Source organism: Rhinopithecus roxellana, chromosome 14, assembly GCF_007565055.1.
Source record: "Rhinopithecus roxellana isolate Shanxi Qingling chromosome 14, ASM756505v1, whole genome shotgun sequence".
NCBI lineage: Eukaryota > Metazoa > Chordata > Mammalia > Primates > Cercopithecidae > Rhinopithecus > Rhinopithecus roxellana.
Genome location: NC_044562.1, coordinates 102,397,978 through 102,415,408, shown reverse-complemented (window position 1 = coordinate 102,415,408; position 17,431 = coordinate 102,397,978). Strand labels below are relative to the sequence as shown.

General features: G+C 34.9%; 1 protein-coding gene across 1 annotated transcript in view; it reads right to left on the bottom strand.

Moving 5' to 3' along the window:
• The window catches only part of IFIH1 (interferon induced with helicase C domain 1), a 52,149-nt gene that overhangs the window by 23,471 nt on the left and 11,247 nt on the right, over positions 1-17,431 (bottom strand). The window contains exons 3-4 of the mRNA XM_010361850.2: positions 16,590-16,736; positions 3,433-3,537 (exon numbers count right to left, since the gene is read on the bottom strand). Of these exons, the coding sequence (XP_010360152.1) occupies positions 3,433-3,537; positions 16,590-16,736 (252 nt within the window). The remainder of the gene's footprint in view (positions 1-3,432; positions 3,538-16,589; positions 16,737-17,431) is intronic.

The window sequence follows — 17,431 nt, the reverse complement described above, 5'->3', positions numbered from 1 at the left end:
TATTTGATCTAGGAAGTTTGTTAAATATATCAATAAATCCTATTTGTTTAATTTCATCTGAGGTACATTTTTGCATAGATTTTAAGAATACTAATAAAATGCTGCTTCCTTCATAATAGTTGCAGAGTAAACTATTAAAAGAGTACATTTTAATAATGATTTCTCCCATTTTTCATGCTTACGACTATATCCTTGGATAAGAAATATTAACAAGAGAAACATATAGTGATTTCCCAAGTCTCTTTCCCGAGAATATAGAACCAATGAGTAAAATATTAATATTACTCATGCATTCTAAACATTTATTATGCTGATACATTTAAGAAGAGTTAGAATGTTAAAAGGATTATTGTGTTCACAATTTAACTTCAGAACCGAAGTCATGGGGTTTCACTGCTACTTAAGTAGGCATGTACCACAAATTTATTCTTCAGTCAACATTGACTGGACACCTATTATGTGCCAGGCACTCCCAATAATATAGTTGTTGTCTTGAAGGACTTCAGAGTCTGGGGCACTCTACCGCTGTTACATACACAAAAATACCTGGTTAGACAGATAGCTCAATAATCTTCCATATTTTTGATTTAAGACTAGGAGATTTGATAGGTGGCCCTAAGTTTAAAAAGAAGCACAGTGTGGATACAGAAAAAAATTAGAGTTGGATTCAATGTGAGACTAGCATCCAAAGAATAAAAGCTGGGTGAGTGCTAAATATTCAGCCTGATTCTTGCCTTATCACATCCTCTGACACAGGGATGGAAGAATTTATCCACAGAAGCAATGAAAAGAGAGTTTTCTCTTCTCTGTCACCAGAAGGAGAGAACTGGGCTGGTATCAATGAGCCAGGAGCCAATTTCCTTTATAAAATAAATGTTTGGGTTTTTGTTTGTTTGTTGTTTGTTTGTTTTTGGCTTTCTCTGGAAAGCATAATCAATGAAATGAAAATAGCATTTAAAATATGCACAAGCTTGAATAACACTGTGCCCTCCCTCTACAACAAGTATTGATTAAAGACTTAAAATTATATTATACCATATAAATGGTCAAAAAAGAAAATCAAATAAGGCTTAAATAATAATATTCTATTGGAACTACACCATGTGGCAAATTTCATTCTCACATTGATTTTGACAGCTGAGTTATTCTTGGAGAGAAAAGGTCTGTCACTGCATGTGTTTGAAATCTACAAAGTATTCCTTTACCTATAGTATGTAACCACAGAAAAATACACCATTCCAGCTGGACAAATATTAATAGGCATTATCTTGAAATAGTAAGGAAACACTTTCTACATATCAGGCCAATGCGTATTGCAAAAAACATTGCCACTTTTTGAGAGGCAGTATATCTTTCTGAAAATGGGAAACAGAAAAAAAAAAAGGCTTTCATAATATAATTAGAAAATTTGTACTTTAAAAGTACCGGTAATTATGTTTACTACGGCATAACACTTCCACAAAGGAATAGAATATGATTGCTTTAGGTCACACCTTATGGCCCATATATGACCTCTGGAGGAGGAGGAAGGACATACAGAATAAAGTCCCTTTTGATGTCAGCTTCAAAGATGAAAACACAATTGCAGATTCTGTAATATTTTTCAGTGCCTCAATATGTGTTTAACAGTTCACCAATTTATCCAAACCTCCTTTTGAATTGATTCCTGTTTTAGCTTATACCAGGCACTTGTGGGCAAGGAATTTCATAATTTTACCATTTCAGAAATTGACTACCCACTAGGCAAAGTAATTCTTTGCTCCTAAGTACTGATCCATCTAGAACTTCAAGTGGTGTTCTTTCAAATGTGTTTGTCTTCAAAAATGTATTTGCCTTTGAAAATGTATTTGCTTTGCAATAGTAGATTGCGTTCAGATTTATCATGTGTTTCATGCCACATTGAGGACTAAAAATCAGCAAATACATTTGTTAACAGCTCTCAATAGGCAAGATGCCCTGCACATATAAGGTACACATTAAATATTTATTGAATGAATGGATATTGTTGAAAAGCCCTTACTTAGACGAATGAAAATTAGCATGATCTCCAAAAACTTTAAACAACCTACAAAGATGTTAAATATTAGCTAGAGTATCTATTTTGAGTTCTAGCATAGCATGTAATAGAAATGTTAATTATTAAATTGAACAATTTTATGACAAGGATAGAAAAAACAAATATAATCCACAGAAATAAGCACATGGCAAGAACTCAATAAACACTGACTGAATTGAACAGAAAATGAATTCACCCTTTTAAATGAAGATTAAAGTTGTGAATGACATTTGGTGAACTGGGTTTCCTCAAACTAATTTGTTCTAAGGGATTCAGGAGTGTCATTGTGATAAAAGGATATATGAAAAAAGAGGTGCTACAATCTAATTTGGAAAACATTTAGGATTGATGACCATCTTTCTATAAACTATTTTGTCGCCTTAGGCCTCTTGTGGATATCAATTTTTATAATTCTTCTGACAATGCAGGATAATCTGAATTATGTAATATATTCTTAGGGGAAACAACTCAATCACAAATGAAGAATAAAGTAATTTGTTTCTTAATTTATCATTTTTCCAATGCTTCTTAACTGGTCCCTTGCAAAGCCTTTTCTTTTTGTTTGTGATTTGTTCATTTTAATTGTGAAATACTTCAAACACTTAGACAAATATAGAAAGGTATATAATGGACACTCACTAACCCATCACTACATTTAATAATGTTAACATTTTAGCTTAGTAGTCATCATGGAAATACACACTCAAAGAAAAGAAAGAAACAATTTGAAATCTATCAGACTAACAAATCAGGAAAACTGATAACAGAAAGTACGAATGAAGGTGTGGGGAATTAGGAAGAGGCACTCATCATTTATTGCTGGTAGAATATACAACTGATATGGAGAGTAATTTGAGAAAAACCTGGTAAAATTTTCATTTAGTGACTGAAATATTTTGCCTAATATCAAAAGATATTTATACAAATTTGACTTCTTTTACTTATATATGTAACTTCTAGTTAGTCATACTTCTCATATTGATAGTATCAATTTTTTATTAAAAATGTACTTTAATTTAAAAAGTAGAGTTTGGAAGTAAATAAATGTACCAAATTGAATACAGTCTATTTAAATGCAGTCAAATTAATTGAAACAGACCTCATAAATAAAATAGATGACATGACTCTATGGAATGTGGCATATGCCAGATCAAAAAGATATGTACTGGATCAAAATTACAGAGTTTGGTTCTAAGACTTTTGTAAGTTACACTTTTAAAGAAAGTGAATGGCAAAGTTCCAAAACTATTTCACTGTAGAAAAGAATTGCTTTAATTGCATAAATACATTAGGGAGGGTATGAACAGCCCCCATGCTTCCACTATATGGCGTCTTATTTCACACTTTTTAAGGTTTACACAACAGTTAGGCAGTACCTGAATCACTTCCCATGGTGCCTGAATCACTGCCCATGTTGCTGTTATGTCCAAGACTTTCATCTAAGCAGCTGACACTTCCTTCTGCCAAACTTGTGTCTGATTCTGCAAAGGAAAACATTTTAAAATATTTTTAAAATATTTCTGAGAATAAACGTATTTTAACTGCACACCTCTACAGCACACAGTACATACAGTTCAATTCAAGTGGGGAAGGCACACCCAGATAATTACGAATAAAAGGTAAGCGCTTCTGGCAGGCTACATTAAAAAAAATCCACTATGGATGAGCAGCTGCTGGGTAGTGATTCAAATACATATTACCTACTTAAAGTACTACACATCCAATATGAGAGCTAAAGCAAATTCCTAAGGGTTTGTAACTTTTGTTGTCCTTCTACATGTAAATGTTGCCCAAGAAAACAATATTTAGGTTTGATATGTCTTCTAAACAAAAAGTAATACATAGAAACCTTTGAGCTCTTTTCATTTAAAATGATAGGAAATTAATAAAGTACAAAAAATTAATAAAGTACCTGGATCTACTGATCAGTTACGAAAATGATAGTTTGGCAATAAACATAAATGTAAAATCTCAAAGAGAATTTGTTCAAAAAGAATATCACTAAAGTCTGGCATCACAGTTGTACTAGAAACTCATGTGAGGTTGGAAATAACTGTTTTTCTTTACTATAATTAGACTAAGCCTCTATCAAAGAGTTATGGTTAATATGGATGGATGGCAGTGCACATCCTTCATTTATGAATCCCGACGTTCTGTTTTCAGAACTCAGGATCAATTCTTTTTGAAAACCTTCTTTCCCTCAAGAGAAGAATTCTTTTCTTACAGTTTATTTCCAAACACTTACACAATCTCATCCTTAAGCAACAGAACTATCATTAAACTGGTCAAATAAAGCAATGGTGTTTACTAATATTGGCTTTGGAATCAGAAGGACTTGCAAAATTTGCTATTCACTTTGTTCTGAACCTAACAAGTTCCTCTTATTTTAAAATGAGGCTAATCCCACTTACTTCACAGCCCTTGATAACCTTTGAGTAATATTAGATACAATAAGCTCTTGGCACAGGACTTTAATTGCTGGTGATTAGAAAATGAAATAAAAATCAAGAAATGATATATTCCTAGGATAGGAGTTCCATTAATGTTCTTCTTATAATTAAAAATATTTTATAATATTTATGCTTAGATAATATTTCATCCTAAAGCCCCTTAACAGACCAATGAGGTAGCTCTTAGCTATTTAAAACTAGTTTGAGTGTCATATTTAGGGCTGGAAATAAAAATGGATGAAAAAATAGACACATAGTGTGTTTTAATAAAATTCTCTGAAAAGAGATGATATAATACTCAAAACTGCAAATATTTCCTTTTTCCTTAACTAGTTAATTTTTTCAAGTCAGCCATATTAAGGTATAATTTACTTACTAAAAAGAGTACTCTTTTTATGTTTATAGTTTGAGAAGTTTGACAAATGCATACAGTTTTGCAACTTTGAAGAGTTTGACATATGTATACAGTTATGCAACTACCATCACAATTAAGATATTTCTAGCACCCCAAAAGTCTCCTCAAGCCTCTTTGTAGTAAATCCCTCTGGTTATCTGATCTGGTTTCTGTTCCAGATCAGATAACCAGTGGCAACCACTGATCTGGTTTCTGTTCCAATAGTTTTTCCTTTTCCAGAATGTCATATGAATGGATTCACGCAATATGTAGCCTTTATGTCTGTCTTTTTAAACTTAACTTATAATAATTGTGATTTATCTATGTTGTTGTGTGTATTACTAATTTGTTCCTTTTTATTGCTGACTAGTATTTCACTGAGAATCTGTGACATTTACATCTCCCATCCAATTTGGATGAGCCTATTTAGTTTAAGAGCTATAACAGAATTATAGCCAATGCCAATCAAATATGTAAGCTATCTTTCTTAAAAATTAAAAGTAAGCTGATAAGAAATTTGTAGAAAAATTCTCAATGGACATACATACTGTTTAAGCATATTAGCACAACATAAATATACTAATGTGAAAATACTGTGCTTATCAGTTGTCACAGATTAGTTCTAAAACTCAGGTTTGAGGAATCCCTTATGATCACACGGGAAAACCTGCATATCTCACTGAGAGATTTAAAATATGGCACTTTGCAATTCCCAGAGGTATGTCTTGTTAGAAGCTCAGAGGCAAGTGTAGGATAGAACTGTCAAGTAGAAGAGCGTTTTGGGCAGATGTACTGATGAAAAGAGAGTACGATTTGTAAGGAAAAGGCAAGGTGTAAAATGAGATGGAGAAAATGTCATCGTAAGAATAATTCTATATCTAGAAATATAGGCGAAGATTTTTGAGGCAAAAAAGTGAATTTTGACATGCTTTTCATTTGCTGTTTTAAATGTAATATCGAGAACTGAAGAGAATATCAAAATTACTGAAAAATACTAACAATTATCTAAAGTCTAAGACTGTATCATTAAATTTTCAAAGTATAATAGAAATAAAAATTGTATTTGATTTCCACTTCATTTTCTAATCACTGTCAGTTAAACTTTAATCTTAAACCTACTTCATCTACATGTAGAGTCAAGATTTCTCCCAAGCTTTGTTTTAACATCCATAAGTTTTGGGAGGGAGCTATTTATGCAATGTGCACGAATAATTGATGAATTGTTTTAAAAGTTGCTACCCCAAACAGGGTATTATTAACAAAGTCTATTATCTGGAATATTTTGATCTAACAAACCAATCAGCGATGTGTCAGGAAGACACTGAACTCAGATGTAATGTAAATTTCATTTTAATCTCTCAACATTCTATGTGGTAGATACCCATTATCTCCTGTTTCATAGGCGAGAAACCAAGGCTCTTGAGAGGTTAAGTGATATATCCAGATCATACAGCTACAGTGGGGCAGAATCCTTATTTCTGCATCGAAGTCCAGTGTTCCAGTGCTTTTTCCCCTAACACTAAGCATGGCTGATGATTTGGGTGAAGTTTTGTCAACACAGTGTTAAGAGCTGTGGTGGTGGTGTTTTTTAACAGCAAGAGACATTTTCATTGTATTGTCACATTTTCTATCCATCTTGAAAGAGAGCTTATCTTTCCAAGAAAAGAACTTAGAGAGACGATTTTACTTTGCTAACATTTCTGGTTTCGTTGATAGATTTTCACTAACTTTACATTTAAGCGTCCACACTTCTTTTTAAACTTTTTTTCTGCACTCAAATAAAAAGAACACCTCTGTTCTTGTTACATAAAATTAATCGCAGTAATCCTGTAGAGATTATTATGAAAATGAAAGCGAATATACAGAGCTCGATTTCTTTGTCATTTTAAGGGTATATAAATCTTCAGTTTCTCCACATAAAAATAATATTTTTTCCTAGGCAGCAAATTCTTATGCATTTTGATATGTTTTTGCTTTCATAGAAATGTAAGTGAAATTTAATAATAAAAGAAAATATAATGTATTTCTTACAATAGGGAGAACGCCTTCCCCAGAGATTTTCCTCCTGCATTCACTTTAAAAAACATATTACACACAAACATACACACATTCCCAAAAAAGCAAGATCAAGAAAGTGCTTGCGTGAAGCCAAAATTAAACCAACCTATTGAGTTTAAATGCCAAGAATTTCTGAAATTGATTTATTTAGGTTTATCTTGTTTTGTTCTTTGTATTTTTCAAACTATCTCAGTCTGGATTTAAGTCCTAATGAATAAAGTCCTGCGTCTATGATTTTACAAGTAGATCGTATGAAGTCAATTGGAGGCAGGCCTTGCTGTGAAAAGAATTTGTGCTTTGGAGTCCAACAGATCAGTCTCCAGATCTGAACTTAGCCACTACTTACAAGCGAATTAACCTACGGTTTTAAAAAATATATAGAGAGAGGTAGTAGTCTCTATTTTCTCACTTATTGTGAGAATGATTCGGTTAGACCAAGAAAATGAAACTTGAAGAGAAATAAATTTTAAATTCTCATTAGAGGGGCTTTGAATATTGAAGTTATGTTGTATAATAAGTTTAGTTAAGTTTTATATAGGTGTCATTTCCTCTAGGGAAAATATCAAAGCTAGCTATGAAACAGATTAGAAGATGATAGTAATTGAACTGTTAAGGAAAAGCAGTTATTCATATCAAAAGCTATTGGAATGAACAAAAATTATAACTATCCAGTTAAGAGATAGGATTTTCTTTAGTAATTTTGTAAACAACACAAAAAAGAACAGCTTTGCCTACAATGACAGAAAGTGCCTAAGACCAGCCCAAAAGCCATGGAAAAAAAAAAAAACGCCTTATTTTGCTATCACATCTTGAGTATTTTGCTAATAAGGCAGAAATATTAACTGAAATCCAAGAAATTTCTTATTTAACATACTCTAGACCTTAAATACTTTAAAATGTTTTAAAATAATTTAGAAACCAAAAATACTGAAGTTTAAAAAAATTCAAACCGAAAAAAAAAGAAAAGAAAAACCAAGAGGTTGAAGGCCTTTTTAGATCTATTTCAATGTAAAGTCTGCCCTCTGCTGGAGAAAGCTAACATAGCAAGTAGTGGACAAGTAGGTATTCTTTACTCAACGAGCTAAGCTTCATTAGGTAAAATTCAAATTGATTCTTGCTTCTATTCCTACCAGGTAGTGCCTCTCCTACTTTTGGCCTAGAGGCATTTATCACCCCACAGAATATCTTTCCTTTCTTTCCCCTGGCCTCAGTCTGTCACCCACTATTTTTCCCGAAAAGTGGTTTTGCATTACAGCAGGAAACGTGAGGGGAAAGGGCCTCTGTGCATATTGAAAAAGACCACCACCAACTGCTCCTGTTCTCTTGCAAGTTAGTGGTGACAAGGTCTTTAGTCCACTTTCGCTTTTCATGGTAATTTCATGTTTATTCTAGTTCTGACCTTGTGATGCATTTTAGCTTCACCTTTGCAGCTATCCCCACCTTCCCTCCAGTTTCATAATCCTCATGCCTGGAAGGTCCAAGCTACCCTGAAAGCTTGAAACATGTGCGCACGTTTGGGCACACACACACAAAGACTGCATGGGCTTCTCAAGTGGGCTTACACTCATACTGCTAATAATATATATTTCCTTTTCTTTTGAAATAACTTAATCTTTTTTGAGAGGAAATAGATCACTTTTATTTTCAGCTCTATGTATATGGATCTACACACACGCACGCGCGCGCACACACACACACACACTCACATTTTGGTCTGTCAGATTTTCCTCTCCGTGCCAGGGAACATGTGTTCCCGCAGAATGGAGAGAAGCCACCTCCACCCACCTTGCATATTCTCTCCTGGATCCAAGCTTCTAGGAAATGAGTTCCCCAAAGAGAAAAATCACTCTCCTAGAGCCACAGGCCCACATGGCTATCCATGGAGCTCCTCTGCTCCTGTTTATAGAATTTCTACTGCTGAAATGTTTCTAACAGAATTAAATTTGAATTGTGTGTAATGAGGTTGGCTTAGATTGTATCATCTATGCCCTTTAGCCTTTGCACTTAGGTTCTAATAAAGAAAGGTAGTTATTAAAGCACAGGTTTCAAGGATAAAAACCCCCCACCAGAATGACCTATTCATTCACTGCCAGTCAATAATGGAGGCAGAAAGTCCTAGAGTAGAGTCAGTTAAGAGTGAGGAGCCAGGTAACCACATGGGAAGTAAATCTTAGCAATAACAAGGTTTGGAGACGGCAAGGTAGAATGTGAACTAGAAACCTCTTTGGCCAGTAAGCACCTTTCAGGAAAGGCTGCAGGAGTTAAGCAAATTTAAGCAGACATGAAAGGATGGAGGGAGATATGATTACATTAAGGGTGCCCAGGTAAATGTTCAACAACTGGCTCTTTGATGGGGGGAGATGTGATTTTTAAAAGGTTTGTCAATTTCCATGGTGTAAATATTCACACTGTGGCCAGTTTCCAACATGATGTCCTGAGTGGAGCTGGAAAGAGATGTGCACGCTGGGCTCTTACAAACCAGTAAGATCCAGTTCCAGCATTCTGCTAGATGTATTCCTCTACCTAAGGACTTACCTACAATCATCATCTAAGATGATGCTTGTACACACATACATTGTGCTGGTATTTTATAATTATCCAAATGATTAATGGTATACTTTTAAAAGTGTGTGTGTGAGGAAAAGTATTGTAAAAATTACTGAGAAATTCATTAACTTCCACTGATCTTAGAAGTCTTAAATCCTACTGCCCTCTCCACAAATGCTCTCTCTCATCAAACTGTTCCTCTGAACACATTTTGAGCTTTCTTGTGCCTGTGCTTTTGCTCATGATGTTTCTGAAACCTGAAATGTTGCCTGCCACCTCTGTTTACAAATCCAGCATAGTGCTCTCAAGGTTCAGATGAAATATCTGATATTCCTCATCTGGTAAGCTTTCTCATCAGTCTTCCTTCTTTCACAGATCTTGTCCCTTCATCCTATAATACAGATCTTGCATCTCTTTTACCACGGCTAGATTACAGTTTCTTTGTGGAGGCATGTCACTTGCTTTCCTGCATTAGAGTATAAACTTTTTGAGCAATTCCTCAGTGCTTGGTTCTCTCAACGAGACTATATTATCTGACCAACTCACCTCCTTCTTCCTATTTCTCTGGCTTCTGACCTCATTTGCATCCTAAAATTGTGAAGGGAAGATCTGATAGTCTAAATTAAAATCACTGCTTTTGTTAAAACTCTGCTAAAAAAAAAGCTTTACGCTTGTAGTCATAAACGGATAACATGAAAATAAATCCAACACGTATTAACTGCACAGTAGGGAGGTTTCTTTCTGTCTTTCTGTCATAGTATCTATGTCCCCATTCCTGAGGTATGAATGGTAATCCTCCTAGAACTATTATGCAACTGTAAGCCATGTAACTGACCCAGATACCTCATGCTAGGTTGCAAATAAAATACAAACTTACATAATCCTTTAACAAGTACCAATATCAGTATCAGCATCAGCATCCCTCTCTTTCTCTCAGCTCAAATTAATATCTGTCTTTTGGATTGCCTCAGTAGTTCTGCTAGTTCTCAATAATCAATGATAACTAAATTTAGAATAATAAAAAAGTAAAGGAATGTGCTATCTTACTTCAAACCAATCCTGATATAGCATGAGTGATTCTGAAACAGTCTTATTGTAAACTACTGTATCAATTATTTTTTTCCACTTAGGTTTCAAATGCTATGGCTTTATTTCTAGAGATTCTAAAAATCTCTAGATTTCTAGAGGTTAGTGCTACAGAACATTATTCTGGTCCTCAAGTGCAAGGATAAATTTTGTGGCACTTTTACAGAAATTAGTATAGACCAAATCTAAGATTGGACTTTAGTCTATAAAAAGGCAAAACAAAACAACAACAAAAAAAGTGCTATAACAGATTGGGCCAGGGAGAAGAAGGCTGTTTTATAAAGGTCAATTTTTAAACCCCTCCTACAGAACATGATCTATGCAAAATATATCCACAATATATTCCAAAGCATAATGTCACCGGATAAACCTAAGGAGTGGAACATATGGGGAAATATGAGAAAGAAGGTATTAAAGTCTGAAAACAAGCAGGTTGGTAAGCTCATTAGCTGGGGTGGAATTTTAAAATCTTCACGTGAACGAATATATAAATCAAAATACACACATGCAATCACAGTCATGCGCACTGTATATTCACACATGGCACACTCTACAGTTACATTATAATCTTTCACGCTGAAACAGTGAAATTCCATTGGCTTTATAAATGTAAAGGCGCCCTCTGCTGACCAATCTGAGGCATTTGCACTTTCTAGTTTTCACAATAGGGCAGCTCTAACACAATGATTAAAGAAGTTTGGGGGGATTTTCTGCTCCACTCTGCATAAAAGTTTACACCAAATGCAATAAAGTTGATTCAGTTTTAAATGTCAATTAATTTTCTTTGATTTTATTGTAATGCATTAATTCCTAAAATAGTATAATGAAAAAAAGTTAATGTGAAGTAACTACTCACTTGTTTTAACAAAGCAACAGTAGCAGACAATTAAAGACTGATTGCACAACTAATTTTACTGTAAACTTATAGAAGTCAAATAACCCAGTCAATTATTTGCTATAATTAAAATGTTTTTAATAGAAAATGAAAGCAGGCTTTGTGTCCCTCTGATGTTTCCTAGGGAAATCTGGTCTAGAGAAACACCAAAGTTTTGCAGTTATCTTCTTGTTATAAGACGACCAGTGACTTCAGAAAGCAGAACTATATAGCATCCAGCATTAAATTCCCATTAATAGTCTGAGAACTGTTCAAATGTTGTTTAGAAATTTTGTTAATTTGGAAAAGGGCAAATAAAAAAATTGATATATCTTCATTACTAACCACTTTTGTAATGAGAAGCAATTGATTGTAAACAGAGGTGGGAGGAGGAAAAAGGACACATATCAACCCCCAAGTTTGGAGATATGATGAAATCACTCTCTAGAACAATCCACTAGAGAACTCTGATATGTCACCTGTAGTGCCAAAGAGATATGTGTTTAAAATTAGTTTCAAGGTGGGCCACTGTTACTGATGGTAGTGTGTCTTATCCATCAGATGTGTTACACACACACACACATCTTTGCATTAAAGCTATAAATAATTAACAACATTTGCATAGCTCTAAGACTACTATGCACTGAGAACATATTTGAGAAACTAGTTCAGAAATAATAATTATAAATATCTTAATTTAAAATTACAAATAATTTGAGTCTTTTCTTTTTACACATATAAAAAATCATATTTACAGACTGTGTGCAGCTTAAGGGACAAGTTTTTTTCAATGCTATCTTGGAAACTATTTGAAACTTTAACCTAATATAATGGAATTCAAAATAAAGACTAAACATTATCAATATCAAGAAGATACACAAAACAAAACCACAAATGCATATTAGAAGATATGGAGTACCTCCACATTTACCTCGATTGTTACTTCTGTCAGAAAATGCTTATGCAGGCAAAACCCTTCCATAGTAAATTCTGCAAGAAAAACTTCAATCAAAAGAACTCCAGTAATTTCTCTGGACTAATGGTACTTTATAAGTTATTAATATCAGTAATTCTTAGTCCTAAAGATAACAAGGAAACAAACAGACACTTGGAATGCCAGCAGCGGTCTCTAAAGCGAAGGTCTGAAGCAAACATGCTACATTTTCATAAATAAGTGACCCTTTGCTAGTGCTCTGGAAAGGGCCAGAATGGATTAAACTAACCTGCTCTCAAATCCACACGTGAAATCCATATATCATAAGGAACCTAAGGACTAGAAGGCCGTTAAGATGTTTGTGAATTGGATGGTTCATCAGATTACTGTGCGGTTTACTGTATACTCTTACATGCTCTCAGACTATTATATATTTTCATACTCTGTGCTATTCTTTCATGGCACTTACTGCAAGTGTAGCTCTACAGTTACTACTGCTGGGCCAACACCTCCCTTAGTGGAAAATTCCATGGGGGCTGAAGTCATTTCTTTTCTTTTTCTTTTTTTTTTGAGACAGAATTTTTTTGCTCTTGTTGCTCAGGCTGGAGTGCAATGACACAATCTCGGCTCACTGCAACCTCTGCCTCCTGGGTTCAAGCAATTCTCTTGCCTCAGCCTCCCGAGTAGCTGGGATTACAGGCACCTGCCATCATGCCCAATTAAGTTTTTGTATTTTTAGTAGAGATGGGGCTTCACCATGTTGGTCAGGCTGGTCTTGAACTCCTGACCTCAGGTGATCCACCCACCTTGTCCTCCCAAAGTGCTGGGGTTACAGGCGTGAGCCACCATGCCTGGCCTGACTCATTTACTCTTAATTATCTCTTACCATCACAATCTCCAGATAGAGTCATATTAGGCTCCGTGGCCATGAAGCCATTTCTATTATGTTCCTGAGTTCACAGTACACAACAAGGTGCCTGGCACATGATAGGAGATTGGAAAATAGTTGTTAAATTAAAGAAGTGAAAAGAAGAGAGGGAAGGAAGTTAGAGTGAAAGGAAGGGAAAGGAAGGAGGGAGATAGAGAGAAAGGAACCCAAGAGGAAAAAAAAACATAAAAACCTTTTCTGTCCCTTTTCTGTCATATATATTCTGATATAATGTCTAATATCATTATTAAGATTTTTTTCACAAGATGCATCTTTAAGTTTTATACTAAGAAGTAAAAATTTAAAAAATTTTAAAACTTTTGCCTTTAATTTTGTTCACTCAAAATTCAGTGTAGATTAACTACAAGCTAATGCAATGCATTAGTCTGTTAATCTTTGATGATAAACCCTCATTTAAGATGCAGCGCCATCTCTCAGCATTAGCTCCATCTTCACTTCTTTCTAGTGTGAATTTACAGAAAATGGCCAGTAACTCATAGAGATGTCAGGTAGCCTGTAAAGGACATTTATTAAAACATGAAAACTCCACACTCAGATAGCGGATTTTGGCATTCCTATAGAATCATGATTTCTAAAGGAAAGTGCAGCTGTTCAAATGAAAAATAAAACAACAACAGCAACAACAACAACAACAACAACAACAACAAAACTATCCTGTATAAGCTTTGCTATTAGCAGCAGCAGCATCACCAGAGTTTCTGAGAAAGGTGGAATCGCATTACATTAAAAAACAAACAGCAGCTCAAGTCTATAATCCCAGCACGTTGGGAGGCCAAGGCAGGAGGATTCCTTGAGCCCAGGAGTTTCCAGACAAGCCTGGACAATATAGTGAAACCCCATTCTCCATAAAAAATACAAAAATTAGCCAGGTATGGTGGCGCATGCCCGTGATGCCAGCTGCTTGGGAGACTGAGGTGGGAGGATCACTTGAATCTGGGAGGTCAAGGCTTCAGTGAGCTATGTTCATGCCACTGTACTCCAGCCTGGGCGACAGAGAGACAGCAAGACCCTGTCCCTGCCCGCCCTCCTTCCCCCCCAAAAAAAGAAAAAGATAAAAATCCACAATCAGGCTAAAAAGCAAGCTAACCGTGAAAACAATTGGTGCTATTTATGACAATGAATTGATATCTTGCATACTTAGGAAGCTCATATAAGCCAGCAAAAAGAAGATGAATACCCTAATAGAAAAGTGAATTTTAAAAGTATTGATAATTAACAAAACAAAGAGAATGAAGTTGTGAAATTCTTTTTCAGCAGAAATAAGAACATGTAAATTCAAATAACAAAATACCATATTTAATAGCAGCCAAATTGAAAAAGATTGAACATGATAATATTATTCGTTCTCGTAGAAGAGAATTCAGGGAAATAAGCGCTCATATCCCATACTGTTGGAGAACATGTAAACTGGTACAAGTTCCTGGAGTGAGATTTGACATTAAGTATCAAATGTGTTAAAATTGTATAAATCATTTGACCCAGAAATTCCAATTATATAATATGTTTTTAAGAAGCAAACTGTGACATAAGTACAAAGAGAGCTATCGAGACATTATTTAAATGTTCAACAATTGGTCAATTAATTATACTGCATCCAAATGGTGGGACCATTATTTAGTCATTAAAAACCAGGCTGTAGAAGAATATTTAATGAACATAAGATAAATGACACTATATATACACATTCAGGTATTTTAAAAGCCCAGAAGCACACATACCCAAATGTTAAGTGTAATATCCATATTCTGGGAATATTGGTGACTTCTTTGTGTGTTTCTGTGTATTACAGATTTCTTGCAATGCATGCATATTACTTATCTAAGTACAAAATAACAAGACCAGTGGCTCATACCTGTAATCCCAGCACTTTGGGAGGCCAAGTGGGCGGATCACCTGAGGTCAGGAGTTCGAGACCATCCTGGCCAACATGGTGAAACCCTGTCTCTACTAAAAATACAAAAATTAGCCAGGCATGGTGGCAGGTGCCTGTAGTCCCAGTTACTTGGGAGGCTGAGGCAGGAAAATCGCTTCAGCCCGGGAGGTGGAGGATGCAGTGAGCCAAGATCATGCCACTGCACTCCAGCCTGGGTGACAGAGTGAGACTCCAGCTCCAAAAATAAAATAAAATATAAAAATAATAAACTTTGCAGTGGTGTGCTACAGTTAGTTTATACGGGCTCACAGGAGCTAACTGGTAACTTTTCAGGAATTTTCTGAGTTTTTAACCGTAGCCATTACAAAAATTAAATTATATTAAATTATATAAACTTACGATTAAAGAAATTATTTTCAAGCCAAGGTAATAAGGTATTTAAAACTCATTACTTAATCATTTAACTGTCATCTTTGATCTGGAGGCTATCTCCGTCTTTTGCATCTGTACAGTGGGAAAGCTGTACAATGCCGTGCCACTGCACAGCTCTTCCCAGCTTTGTGTTCAGTGAGCTTATGCTGGAGGCTTGAAATAAACCTGAACGAGAACATTCAAACCACAGAGACTGGCAAATGCTACAAACTAGGGCTTTTTCTTTTCCCCAGAGAGCTACGTGTTACATTTACTAGCACACCACAGGCTTTAAGCAACTATTTCTTGTGAAAACAGAATAAGGCCTTTTGGCAGAGAAGGCGAGAGGTGGATTATCCTATTAGAGCAGATTAGAAAGGGAAAAAATAATTAAGTAATTTATTTCTACCAGGGCTGTTTCAGTGTCAAAAAGGTGGACATGGTGGTCTTCAGTCCTCACCAATTAGTTAAGGCAATTCAAGCCAAACCCTAGTTCAGCATCCATTCATCTTCCTTTTTATAGCTTTGATTTTAATTTTTACAACCCAGTTGAATCTCTCTGAGCCATCCCAGTTTAAACCAGAGAAAAAAAGTAATGGCTCTGTTTTATTTTCAGGGTTTTGGGTGAATTAAATTGACTGATCTATTTGAAAGTACTTTGAAACCCATGAAATATAGGGCATTCTTATGATACTTATCTTACAATGACTATGGATTTCTTATAAATTAAAATTAGATGCAATTGTGTTCATATTTATACCACATTGATATTGGATTAGTTTTAGAAAGCATTTTGGCCAAGAATTATTTTATTTTAATCTCCTCAAAATATTATTTTAATATAAATGTTTACTAACCTTAGTGCCCACATTTTCTCCCTCTGATTAATAGGTTCTGCCCAGTTGGTTTTCTGGAAGTAGTAATTACTGTATTAAAGTATGTATGCGTTTCAAGTACCTGAAACTGCAGAAGAATCTGCAAAAGATGATTCTGATGAGTTATTCTCCATGCCCCAGACCTCCTTCTCCAGATTTGGCTGAACTGTGGTTGAAAGAAGTTGCTCTTCCACTTGAGGACCATCATCTTGTGATAAATTCTCAATCTCTGTGAATAACAGTATTAGAATGCAAATCATAGGGCAACACAAGTTTTTGTAGAGCATACATAACTGTTACTGTTATTTTGAAAACAAACCGGAGGTTCCTAATAGAGGTTGCCTGAATGTTTTTAAATACTTTGAAGTTCTAAACAGAATGTAAATTGTATTACAATGGAGGATTTTATACAATATAAATCGCTGTTATTGTTATTTTGAAAACAAAATGGAGAGCCCCCAATAGAGATTTGCTTTAATATATTGTAATATGTTGATATTTCGAAAGGCTTTGAACGTGCTTCTGTTATGGTACAGTATTTTTAATTGGAATATGAACACAACGAGTAGTTCTTTGTAATGATTAGACTGTAGCTAAAAAAAAAAAAAATAAGGATTATGCTAATGACAAGAAAAGTGATTTCCTGTCTGACCATCACGTTTAGGAAGTAAGTTACTTATTCAGTGACACAAAGTTACATTTAAGGCTGAATTAATGAAAATGCAAATTCGGTAGTTTTCTTTAGCTTTGCTCTTGCCATTTTGTTTCCTCGCTGTGTGTTCTGCATGAGACGTACATCTGCTTTAATGTCAGCCTATACTCATGTATTCTGAATTTCTGGGCATTTTTAAAACTTAATGAAATATCCTGTGTCCTTCCTTTCTTCTTTCCTCCATTCCTCCCTTCCAGCTTTTGCTACTTCAA